At 48.6% G+C, this 26,530-nt stretch overlaps 1 protein-coding gene and 1 long non-coding RNA gene across 4 annotated transcripts in view; one reads left to right on the forward strand and one right to left on the reverse strand.

The window, feature by feature from the left end:
- Positions 1-458: 458 nt before the first annotated feature.
- DOCK1 (dedicator of cytokinesis 1) overlaps positions 459-26,530 on the reverse strand; it is a 469,449-nt gene continuing 443,377 nt past the window's right edge. For 2 of the 3 annotated variants that reach the window (XM_045569235.1, XM_045569237.1), the window contains 6 exons: positions 22,906-23,043; positions 16,508-16,653; positions 11,901-12,099; positions 8,137-8,281; positions 5,207-5,358; positions 459-1,634 (listed from right to left, as the gene is read on the reverse strand). In XM_045569235.1, the coding sequence (XP_045425191.1) occupies positions 1,539-1,634; positions 5,207-5,358; positions 8,137-8,281; positions 11,901-12,099; positions 16,508-16,653; positions 22,906-23,043 (876 nt within the window). In that variant the 3' untranslated portion in view covers positions 459-1,538. The remainder of the gene's footprint in view (positions 1,635-5,206; positions 5,359-8,136; positions 8,282-11,900; positions 12,100-16,507; positions 16,654-22,905; positions 23,044-26,530) is intronic. The other variant, XM_045569236.1, reaches the window with a different exon arrangement.
- On the forward strand, positions 7,789-9,177 carry LOC123650397. The gene is made up of 2 exons (XR_006739333.1): positions 7,789-8,004; positions 8,508-9,177. It is a non-coding gene; the product is annotated as an uncharacterized LOC123650397 (long non-coding RNA).

Genomic DNA, 26,530 nt, shown 5'->3' on the forward strand with positions numbered 1-26,530 from the left:
GGCCTGGCTGGACGGGGCAGAGGGCACGTTCTACGGTTTAAACGTGTCTGGCAAGGACAGAGGCGAGAGCCCTTTGCGTTGGGAAGAGGACCCCGTGGCCTTCTTTGTTTCTTGCCACCTAAGATCCAGCCTGCGGGGTCCTGGAGAAAGCTCTGAGATCTTCCTGCCTCTCCCGCTGACTCAGTCAGCCCCCTACACAAAGCCCTCTCTCAAATTAGAGCTGAACAGAGGCATTAGTGACGTCAGAGAGCCTGGGCCAGCGAGGGAAGACAGTGTCATCCGGCGCTCTGCTCTGCTCCGTGAGGACAGTCAGCCATGCATGGGGACATGGATGCTTCCTGCCTAGGCTCCAAATCAGAGACAATTTGTGTGTCCCCAAGCTCTTCAAGAAAGCAGAACAGAAATAGGAGCATTTGTATTTTGCAATAAAGGATAAAAACATAACATGTCAAAAACAGTGTCTTTTTAAATAACATTTTATTTCTCATTGTCAACGATTAACTTTTGAGCCTACTAAAAGAGTATGATTATAGCGAATAAAAAAATATAGATGATAGAATTAAAATATTAGGTTATACAAAGTTAGTTTTTTAAAAAAAAATCATTGTCCACCAACATTTTCAGGACTTTGTAGCTCTGAAAAAAATATTAATTTGTGTATGTGTGTTTTACATTTCCAGCAGTTAAAAATTAAGAACACATATTGAGAATCATTTGCAGATGCCTATTGTAATAAACAGAAAGACCACGAAAATTAAAACAAGTTCTAAGAACCGTCATATATACAAATTTCTGTACAGAATGAGGACAAAAAGAATTCACCCAACTAAAACCATCTCTTGTGGTATACATATCCTTTTTCAAAAAAGAATGAAAATTTATTTTCCTATACTCATTTATTTTTCCGTTTGATTCAGTATTCTTAATGGTGTTTCCATTCCATAAATTAGTAACTGTTCAGTAGCTGAGAATTGTCCTACTTTAAATTATACCCGGGGAAATCAGGAACTTCCCTGAAAGGGCTGAACTTAATTGTTTGATGCAGGATGAAGATACACTCAATCGACACGGAGTCACCACCGGCTGCAGGAAGGGACACAATATCCCGCGAGAGTGAGCTGGGGTTTTGGCCTAGGAGACAATATGAGTTTTCTTACACATCGTCACTCCAGAGCTTCTCAAGGGTGATGTTCCAACCTCTCCTACTTGGCTACACTCAGATCAGTCGAGCTCTTTGCTAACACAAGTCATTTGGCACAAAAAGAAAGGGTGTTTGGGCAAGACTTAGGCTCTCTCCACGACTGACACACTCAGAGGCCCCAGCTTTGATAAACGCAAGAGCACACCCTGGACCCATAGCCCATCTTGCTCCATGATGCTAAAGGCCGCTCACTCCATGGCTAGAAGTGGCCTCCTTTGACGGGAGAGCAATTGCACTAAAGGTTAGACATCACAGGCCCAATGAGGTAAGCGCTGGACACAGAGGAGACGGAGGGGCAGGAGCGATAGCAGCTCGCTCTTTGCAGAGTCTTGTTGTTTCACTGCACAATCCCGGAGTCCACCGACGTCTGCTTGCGGGTGGTCTTTGGAGGGGGAGGAGGTGGAGTTTTGCTGGGCAGTGGAGGTGGCAGATGCTAGAAAACACGAGCATGAGGAACACGTCACATTTTTGATGTTTTGACAGGAAAGAAACTGTCTCTAGGTGGGATGTGACCTGGCACCCCCTCTGGGCCGGAACTGCCTCTCCACGGGACTCCACAGGGCTCCACCCTGTCTGACTCGGGCTGGCAGGTCTGCTGTGCCTGCGCCTGGGCTGCGGGCAGCCACGGGCCTTTCTGACATCTCTGGGCACTTCTCACGAAGGCTGCACGGCCCTGAGAAGCACCACTGCTCTCTGCAGGGCTGTTTCAAACCCAGGTGCTATTGATCTAGCTACTGATCAAACAAGTCCCTGGAGAGGCTCTCCAAAGGTGAGATGAGAAACTGTCCCTTGCTTTCAGAACTGGGAGCAAGGGTCAGCAAACTTTTCCTGGAAAGAGCCAGATAGCAAACATTTTCAGCCTCGAGGGCCACAAGGCCTCTGTGGCAGGGACCCAGCTCTGCTGTAGCAGCTGGAAAGCTCCCATGGACAGTGTGGGAAGCAATGGGTGTGACTGTGTTCCAAGAAAACTTTATTTACACACACAGGTGAGTGGCTGCATTTGGCCCAGAGGCCAGAGATTGCCTTACAGTCACAAAAAAGAACATGAATTTCCAATGTAAAGATGATGGAAAACCCTGCTTAGTGGACCTGCCCGAGTGTGAGTGACTCAGGGAACTGCTGCCCTGTTGCTCTTGGTAGCCTAATGCCGTCACAGACACCTGATGTGCGGGAGATGCTGTGAATAAGGGTCGACCAAATAGGGCAATGAATGAGTGAGAGAGTGAATAAATGAATGAGTGAATAAATGGAGAAATTAATGAGCAAGGGAGTGAACAAATGAAGGAACAAATGAGCAGATCAGGGCAAGTGGGAGCATAACCATAGGTAGAAGGAACCAGAATGAAATCACAGAACACTATCATCTAACGCAAGGGTAGGAGTGGATTTTTAGCAGCCTCTCAGGGAAGGTTCGAATTTAGCTGAGTGTGAGAAAAGAAGTTTTCAAGGGCAGGGCAGTGACGTAGCAGTCTCTCTCGCTCACGGCCCAAATTGCCTCCTGCATCACAGGCAGGTAAATACAAAAGCAACCTAGTGCTTAGCGTGGAGAGGAGAATAAATGTGGAAAAATAAAACAGATACAATAATATTATACGAGCACATGACATAAAAAGGGAAGTAAATCAATAGACTTGTAAGTCCTTAAGGTTGGTGAGAACAGTTAGAAGAGGCACCTGTTTTGAGGTCTGGTCAAATTGCTTGTTTGTTTACAGGTGAGAGCCAGACACACCGTCTGACACGACATGCTGCTGCCACAGACGCCCTTTGTGTCAGCGGTGAGAACGCCAGCGCCAGGTTTATCACCATCAAGCACAGCGACAGCTCAGATGACGGGCGGGAAGAGCCATTTTGAAAGAAATGACAGCTTAACGTGGCAACAACGAAGAGACAGAATCGCCTACAAGCCTGAGGCTGATCAATGAGAGTGACAGGAGGATATCGATCACCCCGTGGCATGATCAGTACCCTAAAACAGCTCTTGAGGCCTGCACAGAGAGGTACCCCAGGAAACGTGGCCGCTTCTGCCTAATTACAACATACTAAGTACAAGCGTGTCACCTGAACACGCTCTCATACTGCAAGTAAATTTAACAAGAAACAAATACAAAAGAGACTTGGGTAATTAATCTGATTGAATTCACACCCCCTTTACAAATTGAGCCAAAGCTAGCGCATGTTAGTACCTTCCTTAATCAACCACATGTGGCATCAGTAACTTAGAATGATGTAGCCAAGAAATGGAGACAATACAATGTTACCCTGGAGTTGATTTGTAACAGAGATGGAACTGGTTGTAATTCCAAGTTCAGAGTTTTCAGTCGACTAGTGTAGGGAGACCAGGCATACATTCCTGGTTTTGCAGTAGAAAAAAGAGATGAAAATAAAGACGTGATTGATTAAGCCATTAGGAAAACGATACTTCAACCAACCCAATGTTCCTGCCAGGCCCTGTGAATCTCCTTTTGTTCTAACATGTAGTTAAAAGTGCCTGGGGGAGGTGAGGCTGACATGTCTGTTGTGCAATGGACCCTCCCAGCCTCCCTGGAAGCCCCTTCATAGGGTAACCCGGTCCCTTTATGGCATCTCTAGGGAGAGCTCGCCTATTTAGATGGCACTGGGGGCTCAGAAGAGCAATCTGTCCCCTCAATATCAAATATGAAGTCCCACTGCTTTCGTTTTCTTATACAAAAGGAATAATCAAATACACATACTATAAATAAGACCCTCTCTCGCACTTCTCTCACAAGAAGACAATTTCTTTGCAGAGCACTCAATGAAAAAGTCTCCATACAAAGAAGAAAAAAGAAGAAAAGGCATGTAGAATTTATATTGTTTATTAAGGGGAAAAAATACACCTCGCTGTTACAAAAAACCACAGCCACTGACAGCTCTGTGTCTACAAGCTCTGCAGGAGTTCTGTGGCCACACAGTTGCCGTCCTGAGGCTGGACGGCAAAAACAGACCAGCCGCATGGATATGCACAGGGATATTTTACTGTCCATACTGCACTCATTTAATTTTCTAAGGCTGTGGATAATATGGCCTGGGGAGGCCTGAAAGGGAAGCAGATGTTCCCGCCACTGCAGGGTAAGTCACCCGTGTGCCTCCTGCCCCTAACCTGCGTACACCTTGGCCCTAAATGACAGACACCCACAGGGGTGAGCAGCACCTGACAGCAGCCTTGAGGATCAAGAAAGGAATGTGGTGGACCTAGGGAGAATGTTTCTAGAACTGTCACAGGCAATAGAGGCACTGGTTTAAGTGACTTTTTAAGATTTTTGGCTCATATTTGCATTGGCAGGCAGGGAGCACACTGGGCAGGGTTAATGACTCAAACAGCTTCCACGGGGCACTAGCGTCGGGGACCAGAGCTGAAGAGGTTGGAGCTGTGCTCACACTCACGGAGGCCGGGACTGCTGGAGGAAGCCAGGCCTGCACCCCCGAACCACAGTGGGGCCCGGACCAAAACAGGGAGAGCTTTCAGGGCTGGGGGCTCACTGCGAGTGCCGAACCTGACTCCCCTCTGCAGAGTCTGAGAGGACCTGCTTGGGACGAGCTCTCAGGGGCCAAGCTGGGGTGCGCCAGGCGCACGCCTCCCCGACAGGGCGACATTGGCCGACTGCTAGAAAGAGTCAGACGACCCTCCTGATGGAAAAGCTACTTCCCCAAATCAAACTTTCACTAGAGCTGCACCTCTGGTGGCAGGATCTCCACGGTGATGACAACTGTTTGGGACGTCTCTCCTGTCTTCCTTGTTTGAAGCAAGATATTGAGCTGTGCTTTTCCATACAGTTATTGACAATGACATAGAACCACAGACCTCACACACCGGAGACCTTACCACTTTGAAATCTTTTCTCAAAATCAGACCTGGGCCCACCGCCCACCGTACAACTTTTCTCATGTGCTCACGAGCCCAAAGTAAACCCGCCAACATCCGGGATGAGGATTCCCACACTGTGGAGTGAAGTCCCTGGAAACCCGTGTCTCAGATTCCCGACTTACCCTCTGGTGTGGAGGTGGCGGTGGGGGCGTGGGTGAGCCCATCAGGTCCTGGCTTTCCATCAGGTTTCCGTAGTCTGCCGTGCTGCCCTTGAGGGGCAGAGGGGGTGGGACATCAGCCACGTCTACTCCGGTCATGCCGTTCAGCTCCAAGCCTGGAAAATTGGGTCTATTTAAAATCAGAGCGACATCCCCGCTGAGCCTGACCACTCACAGGCTGCTCCATGTCCCCTCTGGGAGAGGCGGGGAAGGAGGGAACGTTTGTGACCAGAGCAGACAAGAGGAGGCAGTGGCAGAGAACACGGAGAGTGGGACCCCCTCCCAATGGCAACGTTCTGGAAAGAGAACAGAAAGCATCGAATGACAACTAAAGCCAGCATGGGAGGCGAGGCATCAACGCACTGTACAAACAGCAGTGTCAGCTGCAGCCCTGCTGATCCCTGCCCCTGTGCCTCAGTGGCGTCTAAACAGCTGGGTGCCACAAGGATAGTCTAGGGCTGCCGCTTTCAAAGCCCAGCCAGGGCTCTGTAGTCAGCCCCGTGGTTGTCACCTGGAGAGCATCACTGAGTGAAGTCTCTCACGGTGGCATCCGACCAGCCACCCGGCTTCAAATCTCTCTGCACAGGAAAACCCACAGTCGTGTGGAATGAAGTTATGAGCAGCGGTGGTCACTGTCACTGTTGCTTTAAATAAGCCAAGGGGAAGTGCGAATGATTTTTAAAGTAAACTGCAAAAGTAGCCGCTTTGAAATGGGGGAATAATCATTAAGGCGGGATATTTTCTCAACCCTTGTTGAGACTCCTAGAAACAATGTTTTCTTTAATATTAAAGAAAGAAAAATAGACATTTTTACTGATGAGTCTCTTTTGAAGTTTTCCCTAAAGGATCCATCCGATGAAAAATCCTTCGTTAGGAAAATGCTTCCTAGGAAGAGAGCTGTGCCAGCTACTCAGGACGCTCTGCCAGGGAACGGAGGGGACAGGCGGGCAGCTGATGGTGTGACTGTCCTCAAGGTCGGTGCCTGTTTTATTGTGGTAAAAGAAGCATGACACAAACCTGCCATGTTAACTGTCCTTCAGTGTACAGTTCGGCGGCACTAATTACATGGGCCACATTGTGCCATGTCATCATCTATTTCCAAAATGTTTTCATCACCCCAAATCAGAAGTCTGCACCCATTAAGTGATAACTCCCCACCCCTCTCTCCCTCCAGCCGCTGGTGACCTCTATTCTACTTTCTGTCTCTAGGAATTTGCCTATTCTAGATATTTCATATATCTAGAATCATATAACATTTGTCCTTCTGTGACTAGTCTATTTCACTCAGCACAATGTTTCTGAGGTTCATCCATGTTGGAACATGTGTCAGAACTTCCTTCTTTTTTACGGCTAAATAATATTCTGTTGCATGGGTATTTCTTAGGATGTGCACATTCTGTTTATCTGTCCATCAGCTGATAGACCTTTGGGTTGCTTTCACCTTTTGGCTCTTGTGAATAATGCTGCTATGAACACTAAGCATCTGTTTGAGTCCTATTTTCAATTCTTTGGGGTACAGCCCTAGGAGTGGGATTGCTGGCTCATGTGGTAATTTTGTTTCACTTCTGAGGAACCACCAAACTGTTTACTGCAGCAGTAGCCGTGGTGCCTGTTTTAAATATTAAAAAATTTTTAAAAATATTTTTAGAAAAAGATCATGCAGTCATAGTGTAAGGATGTGAAAATTTACCACCCAGAGACCACATCCCTTTCTGGGCCCAGAAAACTCTTTGCTCACACGACGAGGCTCATCCACTCTTGCAGCCACGATGCACCACTTCCTGATGTCCTCCGAAGGAGTCACCACCACTTTCCTTTCAGCAGGCAGGAAACTGGGTGCACAGGAAAATCGTTCACTGCCTTCTACGACCCACCCACGGGGCTGGTGCCCTCCTGTCTTGGACTCCTCTCTCTGGCCATGGCTAGGGCAGCGGGCTCTCTTGTTCTACTGCAGCCCTCACCCTCGACCACCTTCCTCCTGCCAAGATTTCTCCCCTCTCGTGTCTGAATTTAGTGGTGAAAAGCTGGTTACCATTCATAGTGGGTTGAATGGCATCCCTCCAAACTTTGGACCTCTAAGGTCCACCCAGAACCTCAGAATGTGACCTTATTTGGAAATAGGGTCTTTGCAGGTATAATTATTAATAGTTAAGGATCTCAAGATGAGATCATCTTGGATTTACAGGGGGCCCTACATCTAATGACTGGTGTCCTTATAAGAAGAGGAGAGGACAGAGGGGAGGAGGCCATGTGAATTTGGAGGCAGAGATTGGAGTGATGTGGCCACACTCACAAGGAGTATCAGGGACTGCTAGCAGCCACCAACAGCTGGGAGAGAGGCCCCCTACAGGTTTTCCTTCAAGCCTCCATAAGGAACGAACTTGCCAACACCTTGATTTCAGACTTCCGGCCTCCAGAGCCATGAGAAAATAAATTTCTGTTGTTTTGGGCCACCAGGTTTGTACTAACTTGTTACAGCAGCCTGAGAAACTGGGCAAACCAGAAAAATCAGTTACGCCCCTTAGCCCTTCCAACCTGCCCAGAAGTGCTGCTTCACTGCACTTTCCTCGCTGGTAGACCCAAGGCCACCTACAGCTCAGTGCCCAGTGCTACGAAGCAGCAGCTGCCCCAAGTGCCTCTCAAGTCCCTTCCCAATGGAGTGGGTAAGCCTAAGATGGACCCCAAACTTTCTGCCCATCAGGTTCCAGAGGACTGACTTGCTGAGGTCCAGATGCTACAGCCTGTCCCGAGGGACACTCCAGGTAAGTCAGGTGCTCACCCAAGCTCCCTCCACCTGCTGCAAGTGGAGGACTGCTTCTAACTTTAGAGCCTTCGATTAAGGGGAAGTCATGACACAGTATCACGAGTTCAGATGTGGAGCATGCCCCACTTACTGGACTGCAGGCTGAAGTTGAGCTTGGCCCGTGGTGTGACCGGAGGGGGTGTCTGCTGGGAGGACGGCGACACTGAGAAGCGCCTCTCACTTCCAATGACGTTGATCACCTGGCTCTTCGGTCTCTGGGGCCGCAGGGGACTAATCTACGGTGAGGGGCATAAAGAGCACAGTTACGGCTATTATGGGCTACGTTTGTCTCCCCCAAAATTCATATGTTTCAATCGAGACCCCCAGAACCTCCCAATGTGACTTTGTCTGTAAATAGGGTCTTTGCCAATGACCAAGCTTAGGCAAGATCACCAGGGTGGGCCTTCATCCAATAGGACTCATGTCCTTACAAATAAGGGAAATTTGGACTCGCACACATAGGAGAACATCGCATGAAGATGAAGGCAGAGGTGACGGTGATGCTTCTTCTACAAGCCAAGAGATGCCAAAGACGCCAGGAGCCACCAGAAGCCAGGAGAGAGGCCTGGGACAAATTCTCCCTCACAGCCTCGGAAGAAATCAACCCTGCCGACACCTCGACCTTGGACTCCTGGCCTCCAGCACTGCGAGCAAGGCTGCCCAGCGTGTGGTACTTTGTTACGCAGCCCTGCCACGCAGACACAGGGTCTCACAGCACTCTGTCTGCACAGCTCGGGGTGGACAGCGCATCACAGGGCTCCTGATGTCAGTGCAAAGTGGCAGAATTCTGCTGCAAGCTGTTCAGACGCCCAGTGAGAACATGCAGGGCCAGCTCCGCAGGGTCAAGGATGGAATGAATGGTCTGTTCAGCTCCCACAACTCCCCTGGCGAGCCCGTGACATTGTGGCCTTCCTTGGCAGTACATGAGAGCCTAGGGACGTGGCAGGGGCTTCCTTCATTCCTTTCCTTTGCTGCTTCTCACACCTGTGTCCTTACTGGGTGGGGATTCCTTTTCTCTCCTTTTCACCGCATTTTTCCTGCTCCTCTCTGGCTTTTGGAGGCACTTGACTTTTCCTCACCTAAGCGCTTTCCCCGTTTGTTACATCAGTAAATTTTACTTATATATCTCTTACAACTTGGTCTCAGATCATTAGGCCTTGGGGACTACAAGCAATTACAAAATACTCTGAGGCAGGAGTCATTAGAAAGGTATTAACCCAGCCAAAAAGGCAGGGGTTGAGATTTTTCCCCTAGGAAGGGCAGGCAGGCGGGTGGGCCGCGGCAGTGTGGGTGAGCGGCAGAGCAGGTGGGTGCTTCATCTGCCCTAGAAGAGGTCGGCCAAGCCAGGGCCAGGAAGAGGGACCCTGGCCTGGGAGCAAGGTCAGGCCTGCCGGTGGATGAGTGCCACAGGCCACTGGCGACAGGCTGGCTTCCAGAACTGCCTGTGCTGCTCAGGGGGAGCCCAGTGCCCAGGTGCTACCCAGTATGTGCAGAAACAGCATCGCCGTGGGAGGTCTGCAAGTGCCAGGTTGAAGGCTGGCCTCTGGGGGCAAACGTGCATGGGGGCCAGCAGCAGGGATTCAGGGACAGTTCAGGTGCTTCTCTCCTCCTTCCCTGCTATCCCTGGATGGGCACGTTCTGATCCAGAGAGTGAGTCAGAATGTCCCAGGAGGCCACCCTGGTGAAATGCAAATTGCAGCCTGGAGGCTCGGCTCAGAGAGGCTCAGTGAAATTGTTGATGATGCAAATCACGTAGGAAGCTGAACCCAGCCCTAAGGGGTGAGGAGAAGAAGGCTTTGCAGAAGCTCTGGCCTGAGGGGAGGCCAGCATGGGGAGAGCAATGGAGGGGATGCCAAGGGGCCCAAGGGACCGTCCTGTTCTGCTGTGCATGACTGCTCATGGGCACAAAGAGGCCTGAATAGGAAACTTTAGGTGCCTGTCCTCACAGACCTTGCTGGCAACTGGCCCCTGGAGGAGGCAGCCCCTTTGTGGACAGACAGGTGGCTGGGCTGGACCAAGAATAGTAACTCTGCCCCAGCGGGAGGTCAGGATTCCTGGCCTCCTGGTGTTGCAGCCATGGTCATTCTGAGACTGGGTCAGATGCTGACAGTGAGGTCAAGGTTCTGTGCTCTACTGAGGGTGCCAGGGTTAGCTGTGGGGATGCCATTGTGGCACTGCCCCAGGCCCTATCCTTTGCAGGTGTCCTAGCAGGAAAGCTAGGGACAGGGCAGGGACAGAAATTGCACTCCGCTGGCTCAGTGCCTGGCCTACTATGTCCTTGGGCTTCTTTGCACACAACTCAGTCATGATCAACTCCACAACTTGGCTCGATTTCTCTGAGGCCCTCGGTTTTAACATCTTAACATGGAGCTTGAATACAAATGTATGAAAGAATTGCACAGTGTCTGGCACTTAGTAGATATTCAAAAATGCTTCTTTTAATTCTGCCACCCAGTTACAATGTTTTGGGACTTGAGAAATCTATCTGGGGCTTGAGAGAAGATCTCAGGCCACCCGGAGGAGTTGCTGGCATCCCAACTTTGCAGAACAGTGACCAAAAAACACCGGGCAGTTCATCAGCAACCCCTTAATCCCCTTACCGGAGGCAGAGCGCCGGGGTGCTTCATACCTGCTTCTGGCCAGTGCCTCCCTGGGCCCCGACACCCTCAGCCCATCTCGTGCCACACTGAGCCCCTCTGCTTAGCTGCAAACCACAGCACGTGTCCACAGGCCTCAGAGCAGGGCTCGTCTGCCTGAAGGCTGTGTCATGGATGTGGCATCTGCCTTCTACCTCCAGACAGCCAAGCAACACACGACCGCTGTCTGAGTGGTACAGTCGGATGAAACGTGCCCTCTGGTGCTTAAGCTATAAACAAGCAGTGGAGTATGTCTTATTAAAAGGTGGTCCCATCTGAGCTCTTTGATCAGGCAATGCTTTCATCACAACCCAGACAGAGTCGGCCGGGCCACGGGCTACTGCAAATGCCCACGCATTTCTAGGGGACGGCTGCTCCAAGCCTGACTTCACCTTTGAAGCAGAAAACCTATGAGAACTGCTTTTCTATTTTTGTTTCCAATCCACAGAGAGCACTTTCTGAATCCAGTGCACCCCAGAGGCAGTCTGGGCTTCATTTCTGTACTCAGACTCCAAATGCCACCGAGCCCTTCTGGGAGGATCCGCTCCCAGGCCCTGCCCAGGGACAGGAGCGTGCTCCACGGCTTTCACTGCCCCCACATGCCCAGGACTGTGGGATGAACAGACTCACTGGGATTTTTACTGTCAACTCACCAGCACGTGTCATGTTAAGTCCCCGTAAGTCCTTCTGAAACATGGTTGGGCGATTTAAACGCAGAGATGAGGAAGGGTCAATAACATGAAACTGAGCCCTCTTGGTGGAGCCCAGTGGGAAGGGACATTTGCATCCTCTCTGAGCAGATCATAACACTTGGGCAGTAACTGTGGCTTAGAGATTTCCAGCCAGGAAGGGGCAAGCGAAAGGGATTAGCTAACAAAGAGCACTGTTTTCTGACAACAGAAGCATTCTGACATTGTCAACAAGTACAACAGAGCTGCACAGAGCCTAGAAACCTGTGGGCCCTGTGGCAACCTCCCTTACCTGAGCCCCTTCGGGATGGAGGACGGACGCTAAGACCAGCCTCCCCCAGACTCTGTGTCTCTCATGGCCCGAGTGGGTCAGGTTACTTGAGGCTAGGGGTGAGGAGGATCCCAGGTTTTAAGGTCATTGCTTTGCAGCAAATTCCATACAACTCAGTGGACAGCCCTGTTGGCTCCAGCAAGAGCACAGGCAGGTCCCAGGAGCTCCTGCAGTGAGCGGGGATGGCCCGTTGCATTACCGTCTCAGAAAGGATCACAGCCTCAGACTGCTGCAGGGAAACGTCGGTGGGTTTAAATTCCTTATCAAATATCTCTTGATGTTTGCTGTTCCTTTTTTCCTTCTTCTTGTCCTTCTTCTCCTTATCTAGGTCATCCTTGTCCAGCTTGTCCTGGGACCTGGAGTGCATTTTCTTTGGCAGGAGAGGCTCCAGGGCAAACCTGAAGGAAATGTTTCTTTAAATCCGTGTCGTCTTGAGGGGGAGCAATTGCACTCCACCCTGCAGATACCTATAAAGTCACTCGCAACTCCTCTAAGTGCTGACTGGGACTGGCAGACTTTTATAAGGACAGAAATGATTTAAAAGGGAGGCCGAGAGCGACTTTAGATACATAGTAACCAACTGCCAGGGCCGTGTTTCTATCCCAATAAAAACAAACTGGAAAATGACAGAACACTTGCTGGACAAGAGGACAGATGTGAAGGCTGGCAGGATATTGGATGATGGCATTAAGGAATTATTGTTGATTTACGACAGTAAGATGATATTTTGGGTATATTTCAAAAGGCAAACCCTCGCCTTTTAGAGATTTATACTGAAATATTCACAGACGCAATGGGGAAAAATAGGCAGGTGCCAATGCAAAGAAATATCTGGTACTTTAACTGTGACCAAGTTTCTACGATTACAGATTTATGGGTTGCTTCCATGTGAAAGCCCTTTGGATGGCCCAGCCAGAGGCCAGCTGACTCTGGTTCACAGGGACTTGGTGATGCCCTCAGGTTTTCAGCTGAAAAATGAGCTAGAGACAGAGGACCTCAGTCCCAGGTCTGCCACTTGCTGGTGACCCTTGACATCCTCCTAACATCTGGGAACTTGATGTTCTCATTTACAAAAGGGAACGAGAACACCACTACCCTTCTGTCTATGGAAACCAAACACTTGCTATAAAAACATGTTGATGACCAGACCACTGAGTAAATGGATCTGGGGCTAGTCTCAATGGCATGTGTCAAAGGTTAGGGGCACACGTGTGTGCAGACACATTCACACACATTGCATTTTGCCATTGCAACACAAGCTTGGCATGTCCATCCTGTTTCTAGTAACAGGAGGGGGAAGAACGGATCCAATTCTAAGATTGGACTTTTATCCTCTGCAGCTCCTGCTGCTATAAGAAAGGAGTCAGCAAAGAGGCCAGCATGGATGAAGTATGGACATGCTTGAAAAACCTTATAGTGAAACTCATGTGTAAGGTATGTTGCTGTTAGGATCTTATATTTTCAGAGCCTGCCCTTTGGAGCTCCCAGCCCTCAAAGCAACTTCCAAAGCTGACGTCCTTGACCACCTGGGCAATCAATTGGCTTTTTTGAGGGAAGAATGCTTTCAAGAGAAGAGAATTTAGAAAGCCAGTCACATTTGCATCTTAGCTGTGGTTTCTCGTAAACTGATTTCCGAATGGGAAATTTGGAACAAAACCACTGTGCTGATTAAGAAGGCTACAGCAGCAACCTTGCTCCCCAACATGGGACATGTAACATGGTCCATGCTGAGATGGACCAGGAAGGGACGGAACATTGACAAAACTGCACTTAAAATCCTCTGCAGATACAGACTGCCAAGAGCAAGAATCACACCTCCTACTTCTTGTTTCTCCCCGTCTAATATGGCTGTGGAGAAGGATCTGTCGTTAAGGTACGTGTGCTATTGAAACAGCAATTGTATTGGATCTAAGCATTGATTATCAACAGCTATTAACGTCATCAAAAAAGAGAGAACCAGATACGATGGGCCTCTGAATGGAAGAACATGCAACTACCTACGAAGTCGTCTTGCCCCTAGATCAAATCTGAATCTGATCAAACCTCTGCATTCAACTATGAACATGCAGAGACTGTGGAGGGCAGAGACACACATCAGACAACTCTACAGGACACAGCGGGGAGCACGAGACATCAAGCAACCTAGATTTTTCAACAGATAAATTACAAAGAAAAGAAAAAAAGTGGATTAAAAGAGACTTAAAGAGATAGTATCAACCAAGTACATGGTGAGGACTTGTAAAAAAAATAACATTTATGACATGAGAAATTAACACTGATATATTTTGATAAAATGAAATTCCTGTTAATATTTTATGTGTGACATAAACTAGATTACTACAAAGTTTACATAAAGTAACATAGTTATGTCTTTTATAAACAAGGTCAGGTCCTACCTTTTAGAAATTCATATTGAAATATCTGTAGATGAAATGATATGATAATTGAGTTTTGCTGGAAAACATGTGGGGAAAATATGCGAGGAGGAGAGGGTGGGATTCAGACCGAAAGAAGATTTGCTAAAAGTAGATAATGACTGAGGCTGGCTGATGGGACGTGGCGGCTCATTATACTGTCCACTTTGTATACGTCTGAAATTTTTCTATACTAAGAAGTTTAAAAAATTAAAAATAATTGCTATAACATACCAGCACTTACTTAGATCATTAAGGCATTTCGAAACACCTGAATTTTTCCACCTGGATATACATTAACCAACAAATCAACATCTATTAGGTGTTAAATATTGTATCTATTATATTATAAGCAACAGCCAAAAATCATCATGATTTTATCCTAGGTTTTGCAGAACTTGAGATAATTAATGTAGGCCAAAAAAGGATGAGGAGACATCTTCCAGCTCAGGGAGAAGATCTACGCTGAGAAACCCTGATGAGTATACAAAGAAGCCAGAGAAAGACAGGATGAGTTTTAAATTTTTCACATTATGAGAAGCAACTGCCTGCAGGATGAACTTTATTTCTCATGTAACCTGTGCCATTTGAGACCAAAGCCTCATTTTCTCCACATTATTTAGATAGAGAAGGGTGGTAACCCCAAGAATGAACGAAAATCAGGACTCTAATAAAGATGCCTTCTAGTTAAAGGTTAAACAAATGCCTTGTGGGGAGAAGCTGCCTGCCCAAGCTCACGTATTCACGTGTACAATACACCACTCTTCCATCGAAAACCTCTCCATCAATTTCTACCCTAACCCCTACGTTCTTGGAAATATAAAAACCTTTTCATAAGTATCCTGGGGATTTTCTTAGGGAGAAGTTGAATTAAAATTCTTTAGCAATTTTGCTTTAAAGTGACAAGCACACATGATTTAAATACCTCTAAATTGAGAATTTCCATATGGACTTGGCCTTATAAGTACCAGACACTGATAAAAATTGCTGTTGAGAAAAAAAAATTGTGGGTATAGTTTGCAATTCTCCACTGGGCACATCAGTTGTTGGCAACAAAGGGCATTTAGAGCTGAGCCATCCCTTGGGGCTCTCTGGAAGTTTGTGTCTGCATGTTGACGGGGCCAGGAGCCTGCGGGTTTGGTAGGGTGATGGATTGTAAACCAAATGGGATTGGACAAACACACAACAGTGCAAACGCGGCAGTAAAACAATTAGAAGTTCTTCTCTGATGTTTAAATTGCATGCAACATTTTTTCTTTTTGTGTAATAAGAACAAACTTTCTATGCCTGCCACTCAGAAACACGCACAAAAAAGTCAATATTGTGGTTCTCTTTGCAATAATCGGAGCTAATGCAAGAGCCACAGTGAGTGCTCAATGAATGTTAGTTAACTAGTCTAACTAGTAGGTTCTTGTTTCCCTCTTAGCTGCTTTGGACTATCAAGTACTCAAGAGGAAAAATGGTCCTCCGAAGTGGTCTTGTAGAAAGAAGGTGGGCTGCGGGAACTTAGAATAGTCAAAGTCATAGAGACAGAAAGTAGAATGGTGGCTGCTGGGGAGGGGGATAGGGAGCTAGTGTCTAATGGGTACAGAGTTACAGTTTCATAACATAAAGAGTTCTGGAGATGGACAGTGGTGACGGCTGTACGGCAATGTGAATGTACTTAATGCCACTGAATTGCACACTTAAAAACGGTTAAGATGGTAAATTTTATGTGTACTTCACCATAATAAAGAAATTGAGATAAGAAAGGATAAAATGTCCCATATTTTCCATAGAAAATAGAAAGTGTGGGACAGATGGTCATTCTCAGAAGTATTCAACTTAAATGGCATTTCCCTTTAAAAGGTAATAAAACTTACCAGAAACAAAACTAAACAAATAAAAAGTTTTGCTCTCAAGAAAAAACAAAAAAGAAGGAAGAAAAAGAGGAAGGTGGCCCGGCCAGCTGTCACGTAATCCTGTCTGACAGCTGGCTGGGCAGGTGGTGCTGCGGGGGGACAGCAGAGGCTGTGTCGTGCCCAGACCGCGCTGGCCCTGCCCTAGCACGACTCCCAGAGGTGACCACGAGATGAAAAGTCCAAAGTGCACGGCCAGGAGGGAATGCCCCTGCTGCTCCTAAGCCATGCTGGAGGACTGGGCACTCTCTGGAGGCTTTAAATTTTGAAGGAAACCTTGCCCACAGTGGCACCCAAAGTGAGGACTTTCTTCCCAGCAACTCACAAGGCCCTGACAGTAATATTGGGCACTATGCTCAGAGAGTCTTGGAGGGTCTCAGTTTCAAAGATAATCTTTTTGAAAATCCTCAGTTGTGATAAAACAAACCCAGGGCCCCTCATAGGACCCCCCAGCCTTCTCTACCCCCAAGCCCCTGCCGCTGAGTCTGACTCACCCATCGGAGCCTGGCCTGGAGGGGGTGCTGTCGGACGAGAGGGAAGAGACAGATGCCAAGGACAGAGGCCGGGAGGAGGAAGGCATCGTGAAGGACCGCACCATGGACCGGGGGCGGCTGCCTCTCCTGTCGTCCAGACTCGAGGGCTGAGAGAGAAACAGAGAGAGAGAGAGTCGTTTGATGCCTGTGTCTGGCACGGGCAGACTCCTGTGAGGAGGTGGAATCTAGACCACGATCATCCACACTTTTATAAGCAGTACAAGTTCTTGTTTTGGGCAGAAGACAAAAACGATGATTTGGGGGTTTTTTGAAACCTGACTTGGCATAGTGAAAAATATCAGAAGGAACCTTGAGCCTTTTAATTTTCAGTGCATTTTTCTTTACCAAGACCACAATGCATCAACCCATTCCAAAGTCATAGTAGAATATACTGACCAGAAAATGTAATGTATAGAGTAACATTTAGAAAGTGGTTAAGGAATCTGTAAGATCTTTAGATGGACTTTGTACATCTCTGCATGTTGACACACTATGCAAATAACCAAGATGCATGGATGGGCAACAATGGAACTTCTCTAGGCTGAAACGAGATGCTCCTGCTGCCTCGGAAATGGTGGATCCCCGCTGTGAGTGACTGCTGGGACTGGACGAAGCCACGCCGGAGTTGCCAAAGCGCCTCCCGCTTGCTAGGCGTGGACTAGTGACGCATCCTGGAGAACAACGATCTCTGGATGGACTTTTCCATCCTCTCCTTGACATATTACCAGAACAAGTGTCACTGAAATATAGCATGTGTCAACATCTAATTGGCTAGAAAATTCTCATGTACCTGCACCCCGAGCCAGAGGCTGGCACATCTGGACCACAGCTGCTGCACAAGCACTTTCCTTGAACCTGAAGATGTGGGAACCACATTCCTGTAGGACACGTCCTCTCTGTGTGACTTCAACTCCCCATCCCACTCCAGGCCACCCCGCTCAAGCTGGCATCTCATTCATTCAGCCAATCAACTACACACAGCCTGCGCTAGACCACAGCTCCAGAGCCCGGGGGCAAGAGGCAGTCGATTGCCAATTACATAATGCCATTTCCACATCTGAAAAGTGGGCCTATTTCCTAAATATCTGATCCCAAATAAAATACTATTTGATTTGTACACTATCTCTTTAACAGTAAAAACTTCAGTATTGCAAAAAGAGTAAGCAGTTGGCAAACTTTTTCTGTAAAAAACCAGATAATAAGTATTTTAGGCTTGCAGGCCACATGGTCTCTGTTGAAACTACTCCACTGTGCTTTGGGAGCACAAAGGCAGCCACAGACAGGGCAGCAACGAAGGAGCATGGCTGCATGCCAATGGCACTTGATTCACAAAAACAGGCGGTGGGCCACAGTTTGCTGACCACTGGTTCAAAGCAACATGAGCTGGAAGCGGCCAGCACAGAGGGTCTGGTCAGTCTTGGACTGCACCTGTGGTGGTGCCATTGGATAGCTCCACGGAGGCATCCACTGCAATCAATCAGCCTTTCTGAGGAAATGAAAAGGGAAACGGTAACTTGTAGATATGCCCAATTGTGAAAACATTTCCTATACACAATCTAGACACTCAGACTCTATGAATATACTGTCCTCAGCTTTTCTGAAACACAATCAGAGGCCACCCAAGGCCTCACTCTCTGAAGCGTTTCTCCCACACAGATTCTCCTCGGGACTCTGGGACCCTGTTTGTGAGCTCGCTACCCCTGAGGATCCCGAGGAGGAGCTCACTCCTCTCAGCCCACCATCCCCAGCACCACCCAGCCCTCAGCATTGCACCTTCAATCCAGCATCCAGGGCCTCTTCACATTTTGAATGAGCCCTGCTGGCAGCCTCTGTCTTTCCAAACCTGCACCATCCCTGGCCATTTCTCCCACGGCAGCTTATGAAGGCTTGGGAGGCAGGCGATCACTCTCCTGAATGCCCGTCTACACAAGCCGTCCCCACTACCTACCCAGGTGGGGGCTCCCCTCCTGCTTGTCCCTGGAATTGCCCTGGGCTTGACTTCAACACAATCCTTTCTGGCTACAGGTGGAAGCAAGAAGGGAAGGGAGCCAGCAACCTGATACTCAGGCGATTTCTGCAGCTTGGGGGATGCAGCCTTTATATCCCACCACCTGCTCGGCAGGCGGAGAGCAGGATCCATGGAAAAGAAGCTGAGCACACGGCTGAGAAGAGACTTGACCTGCGACATCTGGGTGGGCCCCTGGCACCATGAGCCCCATTCCTAAGAGCATCCAGCTTGTCAGTTCCCTGTCTCTGTGATGAAATGAACTTCACAGCAGCCACGAGGACCTGAGTGCTGAGTAAGTGGGCCCACAGCAGGGAGGCAGTCAGGGACCAGGAGGAGGAGACACCAGCCAGGACAACCTCATTCGAGCTCTTGGGAAGGCCCAGAAAGCAGCCCCTGCACCTCTGAGCACCCACCACCAAGGGCAGTGATGTCCCTCAGAAGGCCACCTGGAGTCTTGGTCGCCATGTGAGTATGGACTGCCATGAACACAGGAAGGACGATGGCAGGAGGAGGGCTCTGCCAAGGAGGCACAGAAGCCACTATCGGGTCCCACATTTGCAGGGCACCCACTGGGTTGTAGCCATGGGCTCTACTGGGTTGTTCCCCTCACATTCCTTCTTGGTTGAGCAGAGCCTCTAAAAATCCAGAACTCAGGGCTTTTATTTTTTCATCTGATGCAACTGGAGTCTCACCCAGTACTGACATGTGCAGCTCCAGAGCCAGACGCCGTGAGTGAACTGATGTCTCCTCGTCCCAGTAGCAGGGCCGGGGATTAGGAGTTGAAGGTGTTAGAACCAGGCTAGAGTTTTGGCTGTGACACCAGTGGTGTGACCTAGTGTAAATCTGGAGCCAGCCCCAGCTCCCAATCAACACTCCTCCTAGCAGCCTCTGAGGAACCCTGGGTTCCCATGGATCCCAGTGAGAAAACCACCAGGATGGGTCCCGCTGGCAGCTGTGGAGGGTGGTCGAGGGAGGAGGGATCCAGGGAGCTGGGCCAGGGGCCAGCTGTGAAAGAAAAGGGGATGGGGTGAACCCCGGTGCTGCCAGGTAAGACCGGGGCTAGAACCCTGCGAGGGACAAAGGCTGACTCCTGGGTTTCCTGTCTGGGGGACCAGCGGGTGTTGTGACGGGAGCCGGGAAAGGGAGAGGAAGGTGGTGGCCTGCTGGGCTGAGGAGCCGGGGGCCACCCGGGAGGAGCTCACAGGAGGCGGGTGAAGAGATGTGGCTACAGCCCAGCACCCCGCTGTCCCTGGCAGTTAAAGCGATGCCATGGACAGGATGGAGGGTGGGCAGGACGAGGCCAGGCTCCCTGCTCCTCACCAGACGTGCAGGAAGAGGTAGATGAAGATCACTTGAGAAATGTAAACATCTCCTGCAGGAGCTCAAAGGCAAACACAAGCACCTCCTGCACACTATGGGCCAGCGAAGGCATGGGGTGCTGAGTGCAGTGGGTGCTCGTGGGCTCTTCCTTGGGGTCCCTGGGGCCCACACGCCTTGCTCCTAAGGGTCAGGAGACACTGGGCCACAGCACTGCCATCCAGGGACTGTCCCAGGACTGCTGAGGTCAGGCCAGCTCAGAGCAGGCCAGAGGGGCCTGTGTGTTCAGAAGTCACAGGGTGTTCAATTCTTCTGTTTCTAGGGCTTAGGCTAGCTCAGAAAAATTGACAAAATGTTTATGTCCTTTCTATGGGTTTTTTATTTTTAAATCCGTCTTTTTTTGAACAGGATGATACTACATTGCTTTTCAAAGTATTCTGAGATGCTTGCGAGTTTCCAAAGTAGTTAAGGCAGGAAAGGCTCATCCCAGACTGCTTTTTATTGCCACATTGCTCAGAGGATGACAGCGTCTGCCTGCCCCTCGTCTGCTCAAAGGAAGCTGACTGCAGAGCCTGGCTTTGGGGTCCCTGGATGCAGGAGGATTCAGGAAGGTGGCCTTGGGGAACAAAGCATCCAAGGGTAGGAAATGCACCCTTAATTCTGTTCCTGGATTGTCCCCCTAGTAAGCCTCCTCACCCCTAGCTGGGATGCCCTGGCTGGCCCTACAGAGTGGGGCCGGAAGTCTGGTGGAGATGGTGCTGCCTCAGGGTGTGGGGGAAAGCGCGTAGCTCGAGCCAAGGACGGCTGCCGGCGCTGCAGCCAGGGGAAGCTTGTCTTTGAGTAGCGAGACACCCCCGCCACCCACACTCCCTGACCTCCCTGCCCTTGTTTTCTCCAACAGCAAGCACACACAGCAATCATGAATCACAGCAGAGAAAGGGATATGAAAGATGTCTGGTGAATCAAGCAGCTTCCTGTGACTTTGAGATGTGCATTAAATGATTGATAAAAGAGGAAGCTTTTCACTTAGTAGGAAAACTTCAAGATTTCGTAAGTGTTTATTTCTTAGAAATAATTAAAACTGGTATCGAACTTTGCAAGAGGTGCACAGTGACACACCCTGAAACGCTTCTTGCCACTCGACTCTGACTGTAAGGAGTTGGGAGCTCTGACGCCATCAAGCACTGTTCAGGGATTGTGACTCGCACAAGGGACAGTGTTCGGATTGCCAGGCCTGCTCACCTGCGGCAGCTCCTCCTGGGCTGTCAGTCCCACATTCCCACCTGCTGAGCTTCCAGACCAGGGCTCAGCAGTTGTGCTTTGTCAGGTCCTGGGCTTGGAGGCCCAGAGGGTCAGCCTTGCCCAGCAGCGGTAGGGAGCCTGGGAGAGCAGAAAGTGGAATCTCGGCCCAGTTAACACCTCTCAGGGAGAGTCCTGGTTTCCTACCACATGGGCAAGAGGAGGACAAGCTCGTGATGTGAAATAGAGTGGAGGCTGGAAGCACAGATGAGACTGATGGGGCTCGGACCCTGGGCCGGCCACTTGCTAGTGTGTGACCTTGGGCTCATTATCCTTCCTGTGTCCCTGTGTCCTTACCTGTAAAATGGGATTGAGCACGGGGCCTGCTTCCCAGAGTGTTAGGTGGATTAAGCAAATGAACATTTGTAAAACACAGGAAAGGTCCCTGGCACTGGGTAAGCACTAAATTAGTGTTTGCTAAACAAGATGAATGTGTGACGGAAAAGTGAGTTCAACAGCAAGGGCAGCTGAGAATGTGGCCAAAAACGAAACCAAAATGGTGCACCTCACTCAACACCCGGCCTTTAGGGAGTAAGCGCCGTACGTTGTAAGAAGCGGAGTGCCTTCCCCAGCACGCCTTAGGCAGGACCGCTGAAGACATGCACACACCCCTCAACGCCAGCAGGTGTGCAATTCTATCATAAGTAGACGAGGGCTCAGTGCCTCTCTTTGCCACACAGCCTGTCATCCCTGAACAATGGGGAAAGGGGCCATTTGCTGTGCCCAGCACCTCCAGGGTCCACTGGCAGTGAGAGTAGGCTGCAGCGAAACCCCCAGAGACGGTCAGGATGGAAGCACCACTCTGGACGTCTCACCAGGGCAGCTCTGACTTGGGGTGTCTGGCCTTGTCCCCCAGAGCTGTTAAGACATGGCTCCTGAGGACAGTCTCAAGCCTGCTGTCAGACTTCGACTACACGGCTTTTTGCATGGTTAAAACCCACAAGCTGCTCTTTATCATGCTCCTGATCCCACCTCCTGCTCAGAAACCTTCCAGAAACTCATCGCAAAAGCCCAGTTCTGCCCTTCATCATGAGAGGGCCTCCTGCCCCAGCCTGGTGTCCCTAGTCCTTGAAGGCTGGGTGCCTTTCCAACTCCTCCCTGTGGTTTCCCTCCTGCCCAAGGCATGCCATGTCTGCACTGGCCTCTGGCCATCCAGATTCCTGCCTCCCAGCCTTTGCTGAGGGAGTCCTTACTCTGGGCAGTGTCCTTCCGGACTCCGCTGGCCACATCCAACTATCCTCCTTGGCCTAGATCAGCCAACACTTTCTCCCATAGGTGAGTCTTTGCTAACAAATTCAAACTCCAGCAATCTATCACTCTCCCCTCACGGCCATGATTCTTGGACTTCAACCTTGCTGGGCCACCTCTGCTATGGACATCACAGGAGCTGAACCCTTTGTGTGTGTTGTACGACTGCAGGTGTGGGCTCCACCAACCAGCCAAGTCGCATGGCCTCTTAAGATTTCTCCACTGCTCCACAACAGTGAGGGCGGACTGTGCTCACACCAGACAAGGGAGCATTTGGTGATCATGCAAATGCATGAATGTTTATTCACCTTGACGCGTCCAGTTATTAAAAGGAGGCTGCTGGATTGCTGGCAGATGGACTGACCAAGGGACTGAGCTCCCCTAAATCCTGCTTCCTTAGCACACGAGGGGTTCCTGTGCTCTGTGAGCCCCACACAGCTGGGCAGTGGGATGCACAGACGCCCCCTCTTGTGTGATGCCCACTCACCACGGTTCGGATGCCATATTGCTTTTCCACTTTTTCCTTCAGCTGTTTGAAGCAGGCTTCCATCCTCTCGTGGAACGGCCTCAGGGCTTCCGTGACCTTTTCTCCATGAATCCTGATCCCTTCTGCCAAAAATGGAATCTGAAAAACATAGAGGTTGCATCCCTTACTTCTTGGATCATGGTCTAGGGAGAGCAATGCACACCGTGGAAGGTGCAGCTGTGCAAAAGGCATCTGCTTTGGTTCCATGTCAGACAGGCTGATTAAACTCATCGGCAGGCATACGGCCCCCAAAGACCAAAATGCTTAAACGAAAATCACTTGTGTTCTGAATTGGATGTGTCTGGTGTGGTGCGCCCCACACCACGGCCACTCAATTGCTTTCCCAGAATAGACTCACCTGCGCTTTGCACTTGAGTTTGGGGAGAGCTGCACTTTGAGTTTGTTTAGATGTAACTTGTTCTATTAGCAAAGGGTCATGTCAAAGTGCAAACACTTTTTTAGCTAAGAATATTGCCTTTACAGGCAATTGAGAACACTATTCCAAAATGTAATTACATGTGATCTACAGTCCTGAAGAATTTGGAAAGGAAAACCAAATTTATTCTCCCTTAAAACTAAAAATAATCACTTCTCTGCCGACACTGCTGTCACAAAATATCCATGCCAACACTTCACTTCCGAGTGTGGAGATGTAGCTGACCTTTAAAAGCGTCGTAAGAGAGACATTTTCATTCTCCCAGCTGCAGAGACCCACCAGAGTCGCTGCTGTTGGGGGTGGGAGTAGCAAAGGCTCCCCTTCTGCCCCGGCCTACTTCCCCCCAAGGCTCGGACTGCAAGTTAGACATTTTTCAATGCAATCAAGCTAAGAGGCTTCCTCTTAATAATTTATAATTAAATCAAAATACTGATTAAAAACAGATTTTCCTAATAGGACAGAACACCAATCTAAATGAGCAGATTTATTAGTAAGAAGGATAATAAGTACACAATTGAATTTCATGTGAACAAATTCAAGAAATCTTATCAAGATGAATCAACGCATAAAATGTATTTGGTTGCCATTTATAGCACGCAGCTGCTGCCTCTCTTGGTACTCCAGGAAAGGAGGGAATCAGCGAGCGCTCTCCTGTGTTTACAGCCCCCCAGCCTGCTCTCAGGCTGCACTGACACCAAAGTTTGTTTTGCTGACATTTGGGCCCAAACCCAAGGCACATGCCAGTGATCCCCTTCTGCCCAGTTATTGCCAAAGGACAGTGTGCAGGTGAGATCTGAAAATAGATGGTACATTTTATATTCCATAGGAATTACTCATGCAGATGGCAGCCTCCCCGGAGCTGGCCACAGGTTCCTCAGAGCCAACAGTAGGAAAAGCTCACTGTGATCCTGGTGCTTCCTGAGTTCTGCCCTCGGGGATGACAAAGGCAGGCTGGGACAACACCTGGCGGGATGGTAAACATGTTGCGTCTATCTCTGGGTGCCCAGGCAGGTAAGTGTGGGCTGCTGTCTAGATACTAAAAGCATTTTTGATTTAGTATGGGTAGTTCTCAAATGTGCCAAATGCAATCTAATCATTTCTGCTTTTTGTTGTTGTTGGTAGTGGCAGTAGTGTGATAAAACCCTTAATTAGTCAGATTCTTTACATCAAAGAAGCTGCTTGCTGGAGGAGGGTTAAAACCATTTGTTTAGGTCACTGGTCCTGTCTGAGCTGTAATTTGGCAGGTGAAACTTACAAGGTGTGAGAATCCATCACTCTCAACAGTTCCTGACACTGGCTGGAAATAACCTCATAGGATAGGATCCAGCCCCTTGTTCTATGTCTATTTGGGGCTCAACTGCAGCTGTGATTCTAAAGGAAAGAAACTAAAAGGATGTCCTGTGTAAACACATTCCAACCTACTAGGTACTTAATATACAAATAGAAGCTACAGACCTAAGGCTTGAAATGGTCTTTGGAGACCCTTTAGTTCAGTGGGGTTCCAACCTGGCTGAACATCAAAATTTCTCAGGCAGATTCCTGGACCTGATTTGCTGTAGGTGGATCCCAGGCATCTGCATTCCTACAGTTTCTCAGAGCCCAGAGAGGGCAGAGGACTTTCCCAAAGTCACTCCTTTAGTTGTTCAAGATGAGCCTGCAGCCTGCTCTGAAACGAGGCCCTCCCGATGGGCGGCATTTGAAGTGTGCTCCTGTCTGTCGCCTGCCCAGATTCGTGCCCTGCAAGCAGCACAGAACATTTGGAAGCCCTGCTAAGTGCTCCAGGAGCCACCCCTGGCCACGGCAGTCACGCTTGTCATCAGCTGGGGATGATGAGTGAGTTCGGTCTTTCATCTTTGTACATTTCAAAAGAGAAATATGTACACATCACAGCAGTTTAATATGAGACTGCATGGATTCATCTTTGGACACTTGGCAGGGCTGCTCAACAATGACAGCTGTGTTTGGGAAAGATGGAGCTGTGCCTTTGAGGAAGTGACTCATGACCTGGTGTCAGCTGCAAACCTCGAAGAGGCTCCATGCAGCTTGCACCCGGGCTGCAGCCTCCCACCCAGCGAGAGCAGCGGGTCAGCCCATCCTCGATTGCAGAGGCAGCAAGCAGAGCTGAGGAGCTGCCTGGGACTTATTAACCGGGCTTCACAAACGATTTTAGGCACTGAAGAGGCGCTCACTGTACATTGGTGATGAAAACTCTGCAAATGTGTTCTGGGACTCCCAGGAGGAAAACCTCACTCTGCCCTGATAGAGTTTCAGATAAAAAAACCCGAAGTGAACTAATAAACAAAAAGAGAATAAAGCATTCTGATAACCCCAGACTTCTTATTTTTAATGAACATAGAACTCAATTACCAACACTAAGATAGGAGTTTTCAAAATATTTGCAAATGAAAGCAAAATCATACACAATGCTTTGAATATGTATTTTTCATCACTTTTTGATTTAATGAAGTTACTAGAAAACTGATTATTTCTTTCAACTTTCCTGTGACCTGCTTTAAAATTCATCCTTTAATATAGTTATTAGGAGTGATGACATAGTGCTGACATAAAGTTGCTCTCTGGGGAACAAATTATTTTCCTCTGTAGGGCTTGAAACTCTTAAAATCCAATTTGCTGTAAAAGCTTACAGGAAAAAAAAAAATCAATAGAACTTTTGCAGCCCAAACTAGTTTTTGTATAGCAATGGTTTTACAGCCTTCAGAAAAATTTTGAATTTTGTAAGCTTTGGTTTCTACAACATCTAAAATGGAATCATTAAAAATTTTAAACTCACTCCTACTTTTGAGGTAACAGAGGAAGACGGACTACAAGAGGCTTACATTCCATGCAGAGAAACCATCCTTGGCCAACGACGTCCCTTCCAGCTGGATCTGAGGGTTTTTAAGTCACAATTTCAAGGCAAACATTTCAAATGCAGACAGATTTGTGACAAAGCCTAATTTCTCCTTTTTAAATATAATTTCTGTTAAATATATTTAAGTACTCATTAGAATTACTATTATTAAAAAAAAACAACAACCCAGAAAACAAGTCTTGGTCAGGATGTAAAGAAATCTGAATCGTTCATTATTGACGGTGGGAAGGTAAACTGGTGCAGCAATTGTAGAAAAGTTTGGCAGTTCCTCAAAAAAT

The sequence above is a fragment of the Lemur catta genome, chromosome 14 (assembly GCF_020740605.2).
Source record: "Lemur catta isolate mLemCat1 chromosome 14, mLemCat1.pri, whole genome shotgun sequence".
NCBI lineage: Eukaryota > Metazoa > Chordata > Mammalia > Primates > Lemuridae > Lemur > Lemur catta.